The sequence below is a fragment of the Bos javanicus genome, chromosome X (assembly GCF_032452875.1).
Source record: "Bos javanicus breed banteng chromosome X, ARS-OSU_banteng_1.0, whole genome shotgun sequence".
Lineage (NCBI taxonomy): Eukaryota > Metazoa > Chordata > Mammalia > Artiodactyla > Bovidae > Bos > Bos javanicus.
In genome coordinates this window covers 94,649,303-94,666,269 of record NC_083897.1, presented here as the reverse complement: position 1 = coordinate 94,666,269, position 16,967 = coordinate 94,649,303, and the positions used below count along the sequence as shown (strand labels likewise).

The 16,967-nt window shown below is 41.8% G+C and overlaps 1 protein-coding gene across 5 annotated transcripts in view; it reads left to right on the top strand.

The window, feature by feature from the left end:
- Positions 1 to 14,958, top strand: part of PFKFB1 (6-phosphofructo-2-kinase/fructose-2,6-biphosphatase 1) — a 103,418-nt gene extending 88,460 nt beyond the window's left edge. For 3 of the 5 annotated variants that reach the window (XM_061410261.1, XM_061410264.1, XM_061410266.1), the window contains 7 exons: positions 262 to 408; positions 6,071 to 6,175; positions 10,297 to 10,426; positions 13,132 to 13,254; positions 13,373 to 13,435; positions 14,225 to 14,289; positions 14,641 to 14,958. In XM_061410261.1, the coding sequence (XP_061266245.1) occupies positions 262 to 408; positions 6,071 to 6,175; positions 10,297 to 10,426; positions 13,132 to 13,254; positions 13,373 to 13,435; positions 14,225 to 14,289; positions 14,641 to 14,700 (693 nt within the window). In that variant the 3' untranslated portion in view covers positions 14,701 to 14,958. The remainder of the gene's footprint in view (positions 1 to 261; positions 409 to 6,070; positions 6,176 to 10,296; positions 10,427 to 13,131; positions 13,255 to 13,372; positions 13,436 to 14,224; positions 14,290 to 14,640) is intronic. The other 2 variants (XM_061410263.1, XM_061410262.1) reach the window with 2 other exon arrangements.
- Positions 14,959 to 16,967: the final 2,009 nt, after the last annotated feature.

Genomic DNA, 16,967 nt, shown 5'->3' with positions numbered 1-16,967 from the left:
AGTGAACACACACACACACACACACACACACACATGCACATATACACACATAAATACACATATTCTTTTCTATTCCCTTGGTCCTTAGTCATGTGGGCAACAATATGACTTTTTGTAAATTGGAAACATTTAAACTCTACTCCTCCTTGTTCATTATCACCCCATTATTTGTGGTAGATCTAAATTTATTCTCATGGTCACCTTGTCTTCTTTCATCTCTCTTTCTCCAATCCTCTCCTCCTTTGCACCCCCACTCCTCAGTATGCCTATGCCCTGGCCAATTTCATTCAGTCCCAGGGTATCAGCTCACTGAAGGTGTGGACCAGCCACATGAAGAGGACTATCCAGACAGCTGAAGCCTTAGGCATTCCCTATGAGCAATGGAAGGCCCTGAATGAGATTGATGCGGTGAGATGGAGGGGGATGGATTCCCTGGTGGGTGGTGACTCTAGACTTATCCCCTGGGTTGCCTTTACTCTGCCTCATATGCAGAACCTAATTAATTCAACAAACTTTTTTTGTGCTAAACACTGTTCTGTGCCTTGGGGATCCAGTGAAGTCCAGAACAGACAAGGTCTTCACTCTCATGGAGCCCAAAGTTAGACAGTGAATAAGACATTGCATTGCATGCAACAAAAGTTTGTGAGAGGGGAAATACAAGGATCTGCAGAGTCTCAGAAGGTGAGGATATTCTTGACAAGACAGTGGTAGAAGATTTGGAAGGAAAATTTCCTAGAAGCAGGCAAAATGGACTGGGGTAAGGGAATAATTTTATTTCAAGGAATAAGGAACAGTTCATGTGAAAGCCCAGAGGTGATAATAGAGCATGGCATGTTCAGGGAACTGAGGGAAAACAGCAGAGAGTCTGAGGTGATTGTAAGGTCTGGAGAGAAGGGAGATGAGGTTGGAAAAGAAGAGAGCTTATAGGGCTTTATAGTCCATATTAAGGGATTTGGATGCTACCCAAAAATGGGAAAACATTGATGTGGTCTAAGTCAAGGAGGAGTGGGCTACCATGTGCAAAATAGATAACTAGTGGGAAGCTGCTGTATAGTACAGGGAACTCAGATTGGTCCCCTGTGATAACCTAGAGGATGGGGGTGGGGAATGGGAAGGAGGCTCAAGAAGGAGGGGATATATGTATACTTAAAGCTGATTCACTTTGTTGTATAGCAGAAATCAATGCAACATTGTAAAACAATTATCTTCCAATTAAAAATTATTTTTAAAAAATTTACCTTCCTCGCCAAAAGGAGGAGTGGGCTGAATGTGATTCACATTTTCTTAAAGACCATGCTGTGAAGACTCCACCCATGACTCCATCATGATCATGTCTGGAGACTAGGTGGGAAGAGGGCCAGAATGAGAATGCATACCAGTATGGAGATGACTGCATTAGTCTAGGCAAGAAGTGAGGGTGTGATGGACCAGATGTGTATTGGAGATGAAATGAAGGAAAAACTTAGTGAATATTTCATCTGAGCCTCATGACATGACAGTCTTTCTTTAGAGTCAGGTTTTTCTATGAGCTCTTTAAGAAGATATTTCCTCTCCATTGTCTCACCTGCACTATAGGCACATTTACATCAGGTAACAGCCCACAGATTATGATTGTTAGATACTAAAGTAAAAGCTTCACCACAGATGTAGATAACTTCTGTGTAGGTAGGTTAACCTGATTGCCTGCTAGATAAATACAGGAAGTATGTGTGTGCATGCATAATAACATATATACTCAACTACAGATGTATAGAGACACACATATTTAGAAAATGGATGTACAACATTGTTATACATATCACATATATTATTATAGAATACATGTGAGACAACTTTTCATCATAATAGTTCAGTTGTTTGTTTCTGGCACACACGTGGTATAAGCATTTATTGGATCCCTACTCCATTTCAGACTCTAGAATAGTGCTAGAGAGAGAAATTGGTTTCTGTCTTCATTGAATTTTCAGAAAAAAATAGGGTAGTCAGAGGAATACAAAACAGCATGTGTGATGCAGACTCTGATAGGCTAGAATGTGGGCATCTGACCCAGCCATGATCTGCCTGGAGGAAGTGATGCCTACTTAAAACCTGAGAGCTGAGTAACAGTGAGCCAAGTAGAGAGGATCAGGAATCATGCAAAGAAAGCAGCATAAGCAAAGAGGGAATTGTGTATGTGTATAGAGAAGGCAATGGCAACCCACTCCAGTACTCTTGCCTAGAAAATCCCATGGACAGAGGAGCCTGGAAGGCTGCAGTCCATGGGGTCGCTGAGGGTCGGACACAACTGAGTGACTTCACTTTCACTTTTCACTTTCAGGCAGTGGAGAAGGAAATGGCAACCCACTCCAGTGTTCTTGCCTGGAGAATCCCAGGGACGGGGGAGCCTGGGATTAATTAATCTAAGCAATATTAATTATAGAGTAATATATTCCATTGATTGTTTTTTAAATGTGTCTTGTACATTCTATACTAGTCTCTTTTACATATATTATCTCTAATATTCAAAATACTGTTGTGAGATAGTTATAATTATCCTCATTTTGCAGATGAGGAAAATAAAATTCAAAGAAGTTAGGCGATTTTCTTTAAGTCAATAAGGAATCAGAGGTCACTTCCACAGGCAACAGATTCCCAGCATGCCTCAGAATAGAAAGTCAAAGCCAATCTGGAAGGACTTTGTGAATATACAGAGTGCACTTTCTCCCATGGGCAGTGTCAGATGCAGGTTTTACACTGCCTATCTTCTTGTAGGTTGGGGCAGGGGTGAACCTAACTCCTAAGAAAAGCCTGGTTGGTGACTCAAAAGACAACCAGAGCCCATTGCTTCACTACAGGAAGGTCTAATTGAAATCTACCAAACCAGAAGGGAATCTTATAAACCCAACATTGATCCCACCTCTAACAACAGACACCTCACTTCTGTGGATTTCTTAGTGAGAACTCATTCTTTAAGAGCCCTTAATTCCTTCTTTGGGTCAGGAGAGTGTATATCCCCAAGGACCACTCTGAAACTGAGGAATTTGCTAATTCTTGCATTCTGAGAGAGGTCTGTGGATACCTATTTCTTTATCTGCCAGAGGTCCTGGAGAAGAAGTGTAGGCAGAAAGGATGGGAAATGTGATAACATTGAAAAGCCCTGTTGTGGATGTGTACATACACATGCACTTGTGTACACAGTCACAGACATCCACCACAGGTATGTTTACACTCACAGATATGCATTTCACAGACACATAGACTAACTAGTCAAGCACAGGTTTCCTCTCAGACACATCTACCAATCATATGTGCACCATTCATGCACACACACACACTTACAGACAGACACACCTAGAGGTACATATCACATTCACTGTAGATACGCATGCAATCTTTGCATATATTTACATCACATAGATACATAGAGGCATACCATGGACACACTAACAGTACAGACATACAGCCTCAGCCATATTACCACAGATTCACACAGACCTCAGACATAGACACATAGATACTCACACATATGTTTATAGATATACACATTTCAGAGACACACACACCACAGACACACTGAGACCCACATGAAGAGACAGACCACAGAGACACCTATGCACACACATTCTTAGATGATGAGGCATCCTTTATATACATACATATACTCATACTTATATATATATATATATACTTACATATATATGCTGACACAAATGCACAACCAATAGCATAAGACCTTAAACATACCAAAAATATACATCATGAGCAAGCTACACACACACAAACACAGTCACAAATTCTTAAACCCACAAATTTATAAAAATACACATATATGTACAATGTACACCTATAAACCTGCTAGGATAATCATAGAGAAACACCACAGATACCCACCATGCACTCAGCCTGAACACACCTGTGCACATGCACTCATTCTCACATCCACACAGCTACATACCTTGTGCACACATATACACATATACCAGACAACAAATAGAATGTATTGTCTCCTTCCACAGGGGCAGTAAAGTGAAGTAGTGAAAGTGTTAATTGCTCAGTTGTGTCCAACTCTTTGCAACTCCATGGACTATAGTCCACCAGGAAGAAGAAGTGGCAAGTATACAAAGAAGAACTATACAAAAAAAGGTCTTAATGATGCAGATAACCACAATGATGTGGTCACTCACCTAAAGCCAGACATCCTGGAGTGTGAAGTCAAGTTGGCCTTAGGAAGCATTACTACCAACAAAGCTAGTGGAGGGGATGGAATTCCAGTTGAGCTATTTCAAATTCTAAAAGATGATGCTGTTAAAGTGCTGCACTCAGGATGTCAGCAAATTTGGAAAATTCAGCAGTAGCCACAGGATTAAAAGGTCAGTTTTCATTCCAATCTCAAAGAAGGGCAATACCAAAGGGACTACCATACAATTGTGCTCATGTCACATGTTAGCAGGATAATGCTCAAAATCCTTCAAGCTAGGCTTCAACAGTATATGAATCGAGAACTTCCAGATGTACAAGCTTGGTTTAGAAAGGGCAGAGAAACCAGAGATCAAATTGCCAACATGTGCTGGATTGTAGAAAAAGCAAGGGAATTCCAGAAAAATATCTATTTCTGCTTCATTGACTATGCAAAAGCCTTTGACTGTGGATCACAACAAATTGTGGAAAATTCTTCAAGAGACGGGAATATCAGACCACCTTACTTGTCTCTTGAGAAACCTGTATGAATGCCAAGAAACAATAGTTAGAACTGGATATGGAGCAATAAAGTGAAAGTGAAAGTGAAGTCATTCAGTCGTGTCCGACTCTTTGCGACCCCATGGACTGTAGCCTATCAGGGTCCTCTGTCCATGGGATTCTGCAGGCAAGAGTACTGGAGTGGGTTGCCATTTCCTTCTCCGAGGGATCTTCCCAACCCAGGGATCGAACCCGGGTCTCCCGCATTGCGGGCGGGCACTTTATCATCTGAGCCACCAGGGAAGCCCACATGGAACAATGGACTGGTTCAAAATTGGGAAAGGAGTATATCAAGGCTGTATATTGCCTCCCTGCCTATTTAACTTATATGCAGAGTACACCATGCAAAATGCCGGGCTGGATGAAGCACAAGCTGGAATCAAGATTGCTGGGAGAAATATCAACAATCTCAGGTATGCAGATGATACCACTCTAATGGCAGAAAGCAAAGAGGAACTAAAGAGCCTTTTGAGGAGGGTAAAAGAGAAAAGTGAAAAAGCTAGCTTAAAATTTAGCATTCAAAAACTAAGATCATGGTATCTGGCCCCATCACTTCATGGCAAATGGATGAGAAAAAAGTGGAAAGAGTGACAGACTTTATTTTCTTGGGCTTCAAAATCACTGTAGACAGTGACTGCAGCCACGAAATTAAAAGACACTTGCTCCTTGGAAGAAAAGCTATGACAAACATAGACAGTGTATTAAAAACCAGACATCACTTTGCCAACAAAGTGCATATAGTCAAAGCTATGGTTTTTCCAGTAGTCATGTATGGATCTGAAAGTTGGATCATAAAGAAGACTGAGTGCTGAAGAACTGATCCTTTCAAATTGTGGTGCTGGAGATGACTCTTGAAAATCCCTTGGAAAGCAAGGAGATCTAACCAGTCAATCCTAAAGGAAATCAGTCCTGACTATTGATTGGAAGGACTGATGCTGAAGCTGAAGCTCCAATACTTTTGGCCACCTGATTTGAAGAGCTGACTCATTGGAAAAGATTCTGATGTTGGGAAGGATTGAGGGCAGGAGGAGCAAGGGGTGACAGAGATGGTTGGTTGGTGGGGTGATGAGAGGGTTGAATAGCATCATCAAGTCAATGGACATGAGTTTGAGCAAACTCCAGAAGATAGTGAACAATAGGGAAGCCTGGTGTGCTGCAGTTCATGGAGTTTTAAATAATTGTACTCGACTAGTGACTGAACAACAACAGACAGCAGACCCAAACCTAGAGGTGTGTTAGCAGAAACCCAGGTGCTTGTGTGCTAATGTTCCACGATCATTGGCCTCAGAACTACGGTAAAGGCTGTGGAGATTTCAACTTGTGAAAACTTTTGTCCCCAAATAATTTTTCTCAGGGTGTCTGTGAGGAGATGACCTATGAAGAAATCCAAGAACACTACCCTGAAGAATTTGCACTGCGAGACCAAGATAAATACCGCTACCGCTATCCTAAGGGAGAGGTAAGATTTGGAGGGGTGGCCAGACTCTTAGGACTCCTCCCCAGTATCTTTATTCCAACTACCAGGATTCCATATTTCCCCAGACAGCTTTAGAAACAGGGTAAAGCAAATTTTGCATCTTCCATCCCACAAAGCACATGATTATCTGGCCCTGGGCTCTCTCATTCTTGGCTATAAGCAACATATTCCTCTTTTTAAAGGCTGTACATTTGCCTGTTTATTTCCTTCTTTCAGGAAAGCTCACTTTATCCTAGACTTTGTCTTTAATATTCTTTCACTAATGGCATCCGAAATATTTTAATGTACTTTAATTTTCTGACACTTTATTGCCAAGTTGCCTAAAGTTCCAGCCTTTCTGGACTGTGAGTTGGAGTCCCAAGTAACAATGGCTAATGGTTTAACCAACTCTTCTTCCACCATATGAGCCAGATTATCAGTTCCCTATTCCCATGCGGTGGTGAATCCTCATTGCTTTCAACCTAGCCTCCATTTAGCCAGTTTCACATGTTAGAATATTTATTAGTCATACTCCATTTCTGATACAGATTCCTGGGGGAAATTATCAGAAAGCAGAATATTAGAGAAGATGAAATGATAGATATCCTGTGTTACAAAGCACTTTAACATTTGTATTTTCATCTTCAGAAATGACATTATGAAGTCAGTGACTGTGCCCTCATTTTCCTTTTCATATTTTAAGGTTATATTATCAGAGGCATACAAATTTAAAGCAATTATATCTCCTATGTAAATTGTATATTTTATAATATAGTGAGCAAGCCTCTTTCCCCGCTAATAATGCTTCTTTTATATGATACTAAAATTTTATCTGCTCAGTATTTGGTTAGTTACTTACTTTCAACTTCTCTGTGTAGTTTTGTTTTGTTTCCTATAGACAACATAGAGATGGGTTTTGTTGGTTTTAATAAACACTGGAAATATATGACTTTTGAATGGCAAGTTTGGTATACTTTTATTTTAATTACTGACTTATGTGAATTTATTTCTATTCTCTTATTTTGAGCTCTCTAGGCTTGGTTATTTTTTGTCTTTTCCTCCCTTTAGAATTGATAAAATTTTCCATCTATGTTTGAGTTATGCAATCTCTTTCCATTCTTTTAGAGTTACTCTTAACATTTTAATATGTATGACTGACAAAATCTAAAAATCAATATCTCTACCTGCCTCCTGAACCAGTATAAAAACTTTACAACTCTGGTCACTCCCTCTCTTATATTGTTTGTTGTTTTTTATTTTACTTACTTCAAACTTGTGTCTTATTCCCTAAATGAATTATTATTCTTAGTATTAAATTTATTATTGTAAGCACAGCTTACTCAGTGAGTGTTAATTGAATGAATGCTTGCTGAAGCACTTCAATTTATACCAGTCTATCAGAATACATCACTATTTGTCCCTATAATGCCAACATATTGTATTTTGGGGTTAAATTGACATTACCAAAGTAAAATTATTATGAATTCTAGATAAAATAGAATTATTCCCAAACAATTAATAAACTTTGTACCCACACAGATGGATTTTTTCTTTTTAAAAAATTTTATTGGATTATAGTTGATTTACAATGTTGTGTCACATATACATATACTTATTCTTTTTTGGGCTCTTTTCTCATATAGGTTATCACATAATATTGAAGAGTTCCTTGTGTTATTCCATTGGCTCTTACTGATTATCTATCTTATATATAATTGTGTATGTCTATTAATCCCAAGTGCCTGACTTATCCCCCCTCCCACATTTTTCCTTTGGTAACCATAAGCTTGTTTTTGATATCTGTAAGTCTGTTTCTGTTTTCTAAATAAGACTATTATATCATTTTTAAAATTAGATTCCACATATGCGTGATGTCATATAATATTTGTCTTTTTCTGTCTGACTTCAGATAATCTCTAGGTTCATCCATGTTGCTGTAAATGGCCTTATTTCATTCTTGTGATGGCTGAGTAATATTCCATTATATATGTTAATTAATATATACACAATGAAATTTATATGTATACAATGGAATATATTAATATTCAATTCATCTGTTTATAGACATTTAGGTTCTTCTTCTCCATTCATTTGTGTTGATAGACATTTAGGTTGCTTCCATGTCTTAGCTTTTGTAAATAGTGCTACAAAGAACATTGGAGTACATGTATCTTTTTGAATTATGGTTTTCTCCAGATAAATGCCCAGGAGTGGGATTGCTGGGTCACATGATAGTTCTATTTTTAGTTTTTTTAAGGAACTCCATTCCCATTCTGTTCTCCTAGATGGGTTTTATATAGTAGAAATTAGGGGAAATCACTTATCTAATTAAAATATAATTTTTACTAGCTAAAAAAATATTGTATATAGTCAGTGTTTATTTAGATTAAACCACATATTTACCAATTCCTTTGATCATTCTTTCATGTTACATCTCAGGTTTTCCTTCTGAGTTAAATGTCTATCTTTTTTTAGAATTTTCTTTAGGAGGATCTGTTGGTAGTAGACTCACCTTTCCTTTTGTCTAAAAATGTCTTTTGGAGGGGTGGTCCTCAATCCTAGATGGTACTTTGGCAAGGTATAAAACACTAGGAACACAATTTTCTCTCTGGAGTTATCATCCCCACTGTCTTCTGGTTTCTAACATGGCTAAGAAGTCTCCTACAAGTCTAATTGTTATTTCTTTTCTCTCTGGCTGCTTTTAGGGTCTTTGGGTCTCTATTGCTTTTAAGTTTCACTCTGATATGTCTAAATATCAATTTCTTTTAATTTATCTTGCTCAGAATTAATTGGAATTCCTAAATCTGAGAATTGAGATTCTTCATCAATACTAGAAAATTCCCAGGCATTATATCTTTAGCTATTCCTCTCTCATATTTTCTTTATTATCTCCTTCTAGAAATTCAACTAGATATGTGTTAGTTTTACCTCTATGCTTCATGTCTCCAAACTTCTTATTTTCGATCTCGTTGCCACATTCTGGGTAATTTCTTCAGCTCTGTCTTCCAAAACATTTTATTTAATGCTCTGCATACTCTATCCATTGAGATTTCCATTTTAATGAATATATTCTTCATTTATAAAAATTCTACTTAATTCTTTTTCAAATCTGGATCTTATATTCAATAGCATCTTATTTCTTCCTTGCATTTTTGAGTCAATCTTTTACTTCTTTAAAAATCTCGAGAATATTTATTTTATATTGTGGATCCTTTATCTTAAGTTGTTAGAGTTCTTGTTGTTTCTGCTTATTTTTACTTATTATAGCTTATGTTCTGTGTATGTTATATGAGCCTCAGTTTGACAAAAATTTATCTGTGGAAAATCCATGCAGCCTCCGTTGAGAGAATCTAGAGAGAATTTACATTTGCTTTTTCCAGACACTCCTGGAAGCAAATGACTTGAAATCACTTTTTATTAAACTCTCAGCTTAGCATTTTCTGAAACACATGGGTAATATAATTCTGAACCACAAATCTATCTAACAATATGTTTGGGGTTATACATTCTTAGTGGAGGCTTTTCCTAATTTTTTCCACCAAAAGTGAGGCAGAGACATATTTTCTTATTGTTTCCCTTTGCCTGTGGATATATTTTTTAGTTTATAATTTTATTGAGGATGTAGTCCTTTGAAGGTCCCAGATAAATCCCTACCCTATATACACCTAAGGTTTCATCTCATATTTCTATTATGTTTTAAAAGCTCAAGGCTCTTGAATACTGTGATTGGCAAATGTCCCCATGGGAATTATGGCTTCTCTATCCATTTATCACTCTTTTCCCCAAGTTTTTCTTCATTTGGGAACCCTATATTCATAATGTTTTGTTTTCTTGAAAGATCAGCAATGCAAACATTTATTTTATCCAGCTTTTCTAGGGATTTTTTAGTGGAAAGTTTTATTATTGTTATTGTTATCTATTCCACTATATTGATTGCCCCATTTAATAGATGAAAAAGTAAGGCCCCAGGAAGGAAGGAAGTGAGTTGCCCAAGGTCATACTGCTGACTAACAACTGAACTGGCACCAAAATCAAGTTTTCCTGATTCCTGGTCTAGAGTTCTTCTCCTCAGGGCAAATGTGCCTCATTTCCTCTTCTTACCCAAATGTTTCTCTCCCTTTCAGTCTTACGAGGATCTGGTCCAGCGTCTGGAGCCAGTTATAATGGAGCTAGAACGGCAGGAAAATGTATTGGTGATCTGCCATCAGGCTGTCATGCGGTGCCTCCTGGCCTACTTTCTGGACAAGAGCTCAGGTACCACTTTTCTCTCTGTTCCTGGCATGGGAGCTGCATGTAAGTTGAGACTCTGACAACAGAAACTGGTGGTTTTTATCTTAATAGTTAAGAGTACAGTATTTAGAACAAGGGTGCATGAGTCCAATTTCTTACTCTGTCTCGTGATACCTTTGGCAAATTACTTTAACCTCTCCCCGGTGGCTCAGTGGTAAAGAATCTGCCTACAGACCAGGAGCCACAGGAGACGTGGGCTCGATCCCTGGGTCAGGAAGATCCCCTGGAGGAGAGCACAGGCAACCCACTCCAGTATTCTTGCTTGGAGAATCCCATGGATGGAGGAGCCTGACAGGCAACAGTCCATGGGGTCGCAAAGAGTCAGACACAACTAAAGCAACTTAGCAGGCAGCAGGCTCTGTTCTCAGTTTCCTCATCTGTAAAAAAGAGAGAATGATTAAGTTTAAATAAATTAATATATGTATAGAGCTTAGAACAGTTCATGACACAAAGTATGGGCAATATAAGTATTAGCTGCTACTATTAATATCAGTGTTATTATGAGTTAACATTTTCAAAGCCAACCTAAACAGTCTTTTTCAACCTGAGAAAGCTGAGCCAGTATTTCTCAGAGACATGCTGTCATCAGGTGGAATGGGACTTCTTGTGACTTTTTTTTTTAACTTTTTGGCCACATCGTGCATGTGGCATGGAGGCTCTTATTTCCCTGACCAGGGATCCAACATGCCCCCTGCAATGGAAGCATGGAATCTTAACAACTGGACCACCAGGGAAGTCCCTAGTGTCTTGATTTTGATTATAGGTGTCTGTCTTTGCTCTAGGGATGATTTCTCAAAGATAGTGGTGTTTTGATTTTTAAATGATAATTTCTTTTTATTAAAAAATCTGGATATTTTAATTTACGGAGTATCTACACACTGATTACAAATTGCAAGCTAGGGCAGCTGGTCTGGCAAGGGACTATCATGTCACCTCCAGGTGTGAAAGTCTGTTTCTGACATGGAGGCTGAAGTGTTGGCATCTCCAGGATACTGGAGTAAGGATGTGTGAGAACAGTGCAAAGTCATATTTGAAGTATACAATGTCCTGCAGACTTGGATCTTTTCTATGATGCTAGCTTTCAAACAAAGGGCTCTATAATATGGAGTCATCTAGAATTGGAACTGGGGGGACTTGAGAACTTGACATTGGACAAGTAATTTCCTTTGGTTGGTCCTCAATCTCCTCAATGGAAAAAAGGTGACAGGGGATGGGGTGGTGCTGCTGGATTTCTGATGCTGTTCACATCTGTACTGCTCAGTACTATTTCTGAGACTGTGAGGCTGGCCCTGTAACCCTGACTGTGCAGAAGAGGAAATGGAGGCTCTGAGAGATGAAGTGACTTGCCCAAGATCATAGGGCTCAGTGGGGCAGAGAGAGGCACTAATCTCAGGTGCATTCCAGAGGCACCTTATCTCAGACACATGTGGGGTTCATGGGAAGCACATGCATCTCCCATTTGCACACTGCTTTACCCACATACTACCTGCTTTCATGAACAGGCCATGCCGGCTTCTCACAGCTGTCCTAAGAGCTGGCTAGGCAGGACTGGGCACATGCTCTTTACTGCTATTGCTAAGGTAAGGAAACTGAAACTCAGGAAGATGCTGTGACTGAGAACTCAGATCCATAGGACCTCAGAGCTGGGTCCAATCCTGTGCTATAAGAGATAAGATCTTTGAAGACCAGAAAAAGAAAAGGCAGGGTTGAGATCACTTGTCTAGGCAGTGGCAGAACTGGGTCAGAGACCTCAGGCAAGTTGCTTCCCTTCTCTGAATCTATTTTGTCATGCATGAAGTGAGGAACAGTAACTCCCATAGAGTGTTAGTGAGAACGGAGTAAGGTAGTGGACCAAAAGCACTGGACCCAACACCTGAAGATGATGATGACAAAGGCAAGGAGGAGCAGATTGGTTGCCCAGGAAATCTTATGTGTCAGGAGGCTGGGTGGGCTGTGGCAGGCCTGAAAAGCCTAGCATGACCCTCAGGGCCAGGGAGGCCATGACGGGCAGGTTCTGGCTCAATGAAGGGAGATGGAAAGCTGAATATGTTTCCTGGGTGATCAGGAGGGTGGGTGTTTACAGAGAGGAATGAGAGGTGGGAGTGTCACCACACACCACTACGCATCCCTCGAAGGCAATGGCAGCAGACTGCAGTGGTCAGAGCACACATTTGGGCTCAAAGCAACCTGGGTTCCAGTCCCAGCACTGCCACATTCTGGCTGTGGGACTCAGGGCAAATGTCTTCCCTCTCAGAGCCTCAGGGTCCTCATCCATGGAATGTGCCTGGTCATCTGCTCCCTTGAGGCTATCTGGTGATTGCCGTCAAGGCCACGCAAGTCATTGCGTGCAAATCATCAGGAACTGAACACAAGTGAATCAGTGAATACTTGTCCATCAACAAGAGTCCAGGGAGTCAGAGGGCACAGGCCTGGGCTGGGGAGAAAGCTGCAAGAGCTGCCAAGGTGCATGCACACCTCAGCCAAGGCCCTGGCACATGGTAGGGCCTCAGAAAACACTGGCTGGGACCTGTTGTGACCTTTAGGGTGGGGGACCCCGTGGAAGGACTGAGTATGGGTGGGAGGGAGGCTTGTCTTGGTCTCATGTCTGCCCTGCAGTTGAGGAGGTCGGCCACCTCCACAGTGCCAATCGTTGGTTTCTGGGGACCCAGGGTCTGTCCCCGATCCCCAGTACCTGCAGTCCTCCTTGTTCCTGAGGCCTCTCTGCTCTCTTCCTCCCTCCCCACTGGGCTCTCAGCACTGCCCCCTGAAGAGTGTGGGGGAGCAGGACCCAGGTAAAGACATCCATGGGGAAGGGGGTGGAAGGGAAGAGTGCTTTAACCCTGGAGCCCCAGAGAGGTGGTGACATCCCTAGCATCCTGCCTCTGAAAGCTGCTCTCTCCTCCTTTCCAGATGAGTTGCCTTATCTCAAGTGCCCTCTGCACACAGTGCTCAAACTTACACCTGTGGCTTATGGTGAGTGCCCCCACCTTCATCTGCGGAAAAGTATATAGACGCTATGAGCATGCCTGCAGTGCCTACCATTTGTCCAGCAAAGTCCTAAGAGAAATTCCCTGGGTAGATATTTAGATGTCTTGGTAGAGGCAGGACTGGTGGTAGCAAGATGACAATGGGGGAAGGACTTAGGTAGCCTCTAAATCTGGGATGTGGTGCCAGCTTTCTCTGTCTCTACCAGAGCACCAATCAGGGCTTCCACAGGTTTTGGGCCTCCTATGCCAGCTCCAAACCCCAATGATACCACCCTCCTCTTTCTTGAGGCTCCCCAGAACTACCTTGTGGCCTTCCACACCTCTGATCTTTCAGTAACCACATAGTTCTCAAAATAAACTTTACCTGGGGTTGGTTGCCCCAAGGTAGTGGCCCCAAGATTCTTTTAGCACTTCAGCACCTAACACAGCTGGGAGGCTCCACAGAGCTCCATCCTTATCACACAGATTAGGTTTCTGTCTCACAGAAAAGACCTGGGGAGTGGGGCAGAAATCATCTGTTCTCAATTCTCATTCCCATTGACAAGGGAGGCTCAGCGAACACTGAGACTATTAGGGGCATAGCCTGCCTTTTAGGCCTGATGCCTTCCCCAGACATCACACAGCTGGTCTAAATTCCCCTCCATAAAGGGCAGCTGTAATCTGCACACAGCATGGAGCTGGGGGTGTGGGTGCTTACGGGGAGAGGGAGTGATACCTCAGGGGAGACCTGTGCTCACCTGGGTGGCTTATGGACGACGGGTTGTTCTTTTCCGAGGCTGCAAAGTGGAGTCCATCTACCTGAATGTGGAGGCTGTAAACACACATCGGGAGAAGCCTGAGGTAGGTAAGGGACTCTGTGGCTCAAGCTGGGGTGTTGTTAAAGCACCCTCCCCTGCAGAAAGGCAGCCCCAGTCCCACAGAGCTTGGGTGTTTCCACCAACATGTAGAAAAACCAGCACCCAGAAATGTAGGAACTGCAGACCAGACTTGAGATACCATAGAGAAGCAGGGCTAGAGCAACCCTGCCTAAAAGGACTCTGGCTGAAGTTCCCCCAGGCTTGCCTAAGGAAAGAGTCAGGATCCAGGCCTGGCTAAAAGAGGGGAGCCTGGCACTGAGAACAAGAGACAGGGAAGGGTCGGGGCTCCAGACTACTGGTTCCTTCCTACTAATACTAGATTCTTTCCTCTCAGAATGTGGACATCACCCGGGAACCTGAAGAAGCCCTGGACACTGTTCCTGCCCACTACTGAGCCCTTTCTTAGACATCAAACTGCCTCTGTCCTTTCTTGGGTTCACCTTTAGGAGCTGCTATTATTGCTCTTTTCTTACACTGAGAACACTCTGAACTTGGCCTCACTGGAAGAGACCCACTTCTAGTAAAGAAACTCCAAAATAGGCCTTGATTTCTAGCTATAAACGAGCTGTCTAGCTCAAGATGAAACTTGTTCCTTCTTAATTCCTATTCCCTGATCAATAAAGACTTCCCTTACTGCCTACAAAAGTAGAAAGGAGGTCATTGTGAGGCTTCTCCTACAAGATTTTCTTAAGATCCTGACCTTATGAAATGGCTCTGGTGCTGTGGGGGTATGGACTGGGTGAGAATTTCCTGGATAAAAGGGCTCTGGAGAAGCATCTCCAAATATGAAGGTGGAGCATCCATGTGCGTGCCTATGGCCTTGTTCCTTGGTGAGCAACATGACTGGGAACATGACACCTTCATCCCTATATGCAAAGAAGAATCTGTACTTAGACCACAGTTCTCCTTTCTTCAACTCTTGTTGCCATCCTGACTGATTTCACTGTCCATATAAATGATCCAAATACCCTGGTCACCTAGTGCCCTGCCCCCTCAACTTCAGTGATCATCTTCCCTTCAGTCAGTCACGCCATGGACCTTGATTGGCATCATCTAGACTTCTTCCCAGTTTGACTTCTTAAATACAAGCATCTCACTATCTGACCACCGGCCCCCTATTCCTTATAACTCTCTGTGTCATCCTCCCACACAGCAAGCATGTATGTAGTATTTCTTGAATGAACAATATTTACCCTTGCACTGCATGGAGTATAAGTCCTTTGATTCCTTCAGTATCTCCCAATCCATCAGTCCTCTCCCTCTTCATTTTCCTTCCATCCCTGGCTGTCTTGGATCCTACTTTCTGTCTCTTCAGCCAATCTCCATGCAGCTACTATGGGCAGGTACCAGCAACCCAGTTGTGAAGATACAGACTCATACACCCCCTGCCTTTTTTTTTCCCTTTTTGTCCTCCCATCACAACCACCAGCAAGACCCAAAACCTTGTATAATCCACATCATTTTTTTTAATTGGGATCTTTTACAGGGTTGGTGATCACTGCTTGAAGCAAATCTATATTTATCTCCTTCCACAGCCACCATTAAATTCTGTTCAAAGTCAGAGCCACTCTCTATTCTCTGGTATTCTATCCATCCCACCTTCTCAAGGATAAGCTGATTCAGTCAGTTCCTGATTATTCCACATCTATATCCTGTCCTTCTCTATTGGCTTTTGCACTTATAGTCTATGCAACATGCTTGGGTCTCTCTCCTATCCCAAGAAAATCCTCTGTTGTTGCCATGTCCACCTTTAGTTATGTCCCTCTCTATCTCCCCATTCGTAGACATCTCAAAATGAAACTGTACTTAATCTCAAGAACCTGCTCTCTTTGCCTTCTGTTCCAGGCTTCCCCTTCTAGATCTTGACTTAGGCTATTTTCTGCTGGTCTGCTATGCTTTCCCCAAGACTCTATCCCACTGAACTCATAGCTTTTATCCCACTAAACACATAGCTTTTAGTCTAAAGCTAGAGCCCAGCTTCCCCAAAGAGCTAAGCTGATCTCTAGCTCTTCTAAACCCAAAATGTCACCCACATCAACCTAAGCACATTAAAATACAGAACAAACTGAAATTAATTTTGCAAATTTAAAGCAACTATGATACCAAATATGATAGGACACAAAAACCAGAATTGGCAAACAGATTATTTTCATAGTGTGTCACCCTCAGCTGATTGGTAATATCTGCTAAGACTGCTGCATGGACAAAGATTCCAAGGATGTACCTTGGCTCCATGGGAAGGCCTGCTGGAATTCACTAGCAGTATCTATAAAAATGAGATAAACATGGGCTCAGGAGGGCCGAGAGGAGCTACTCCAAGTTCAAGGTCAGGAGGGGCGGCTGTGAGGAGATACCACTTGTCCAAGGTAAGGAGCAGCAGCTGCGCTTTGCTGGAGCAACTATGAAGAGATTCCCCATGTCCAAGGTAAGAGAAACCCAAGTAAGATGGTAGGTGTTGTGAGAGGCATCAGAGGGCAGACACACAAACCATAATCACAGAGAACTAGTCAATCTAATCACATGGACCACAGCCTTGTCTAATTCAATGAAACTAAGCCATGCCGTGTGGGGCCACCCAAGACAGGTGGGTCATGGTGGAGAGGTCTGACAGAATGTGGCCCACTGGAGAAGGGAATGACAAACCACTTCACTATTCTTGCC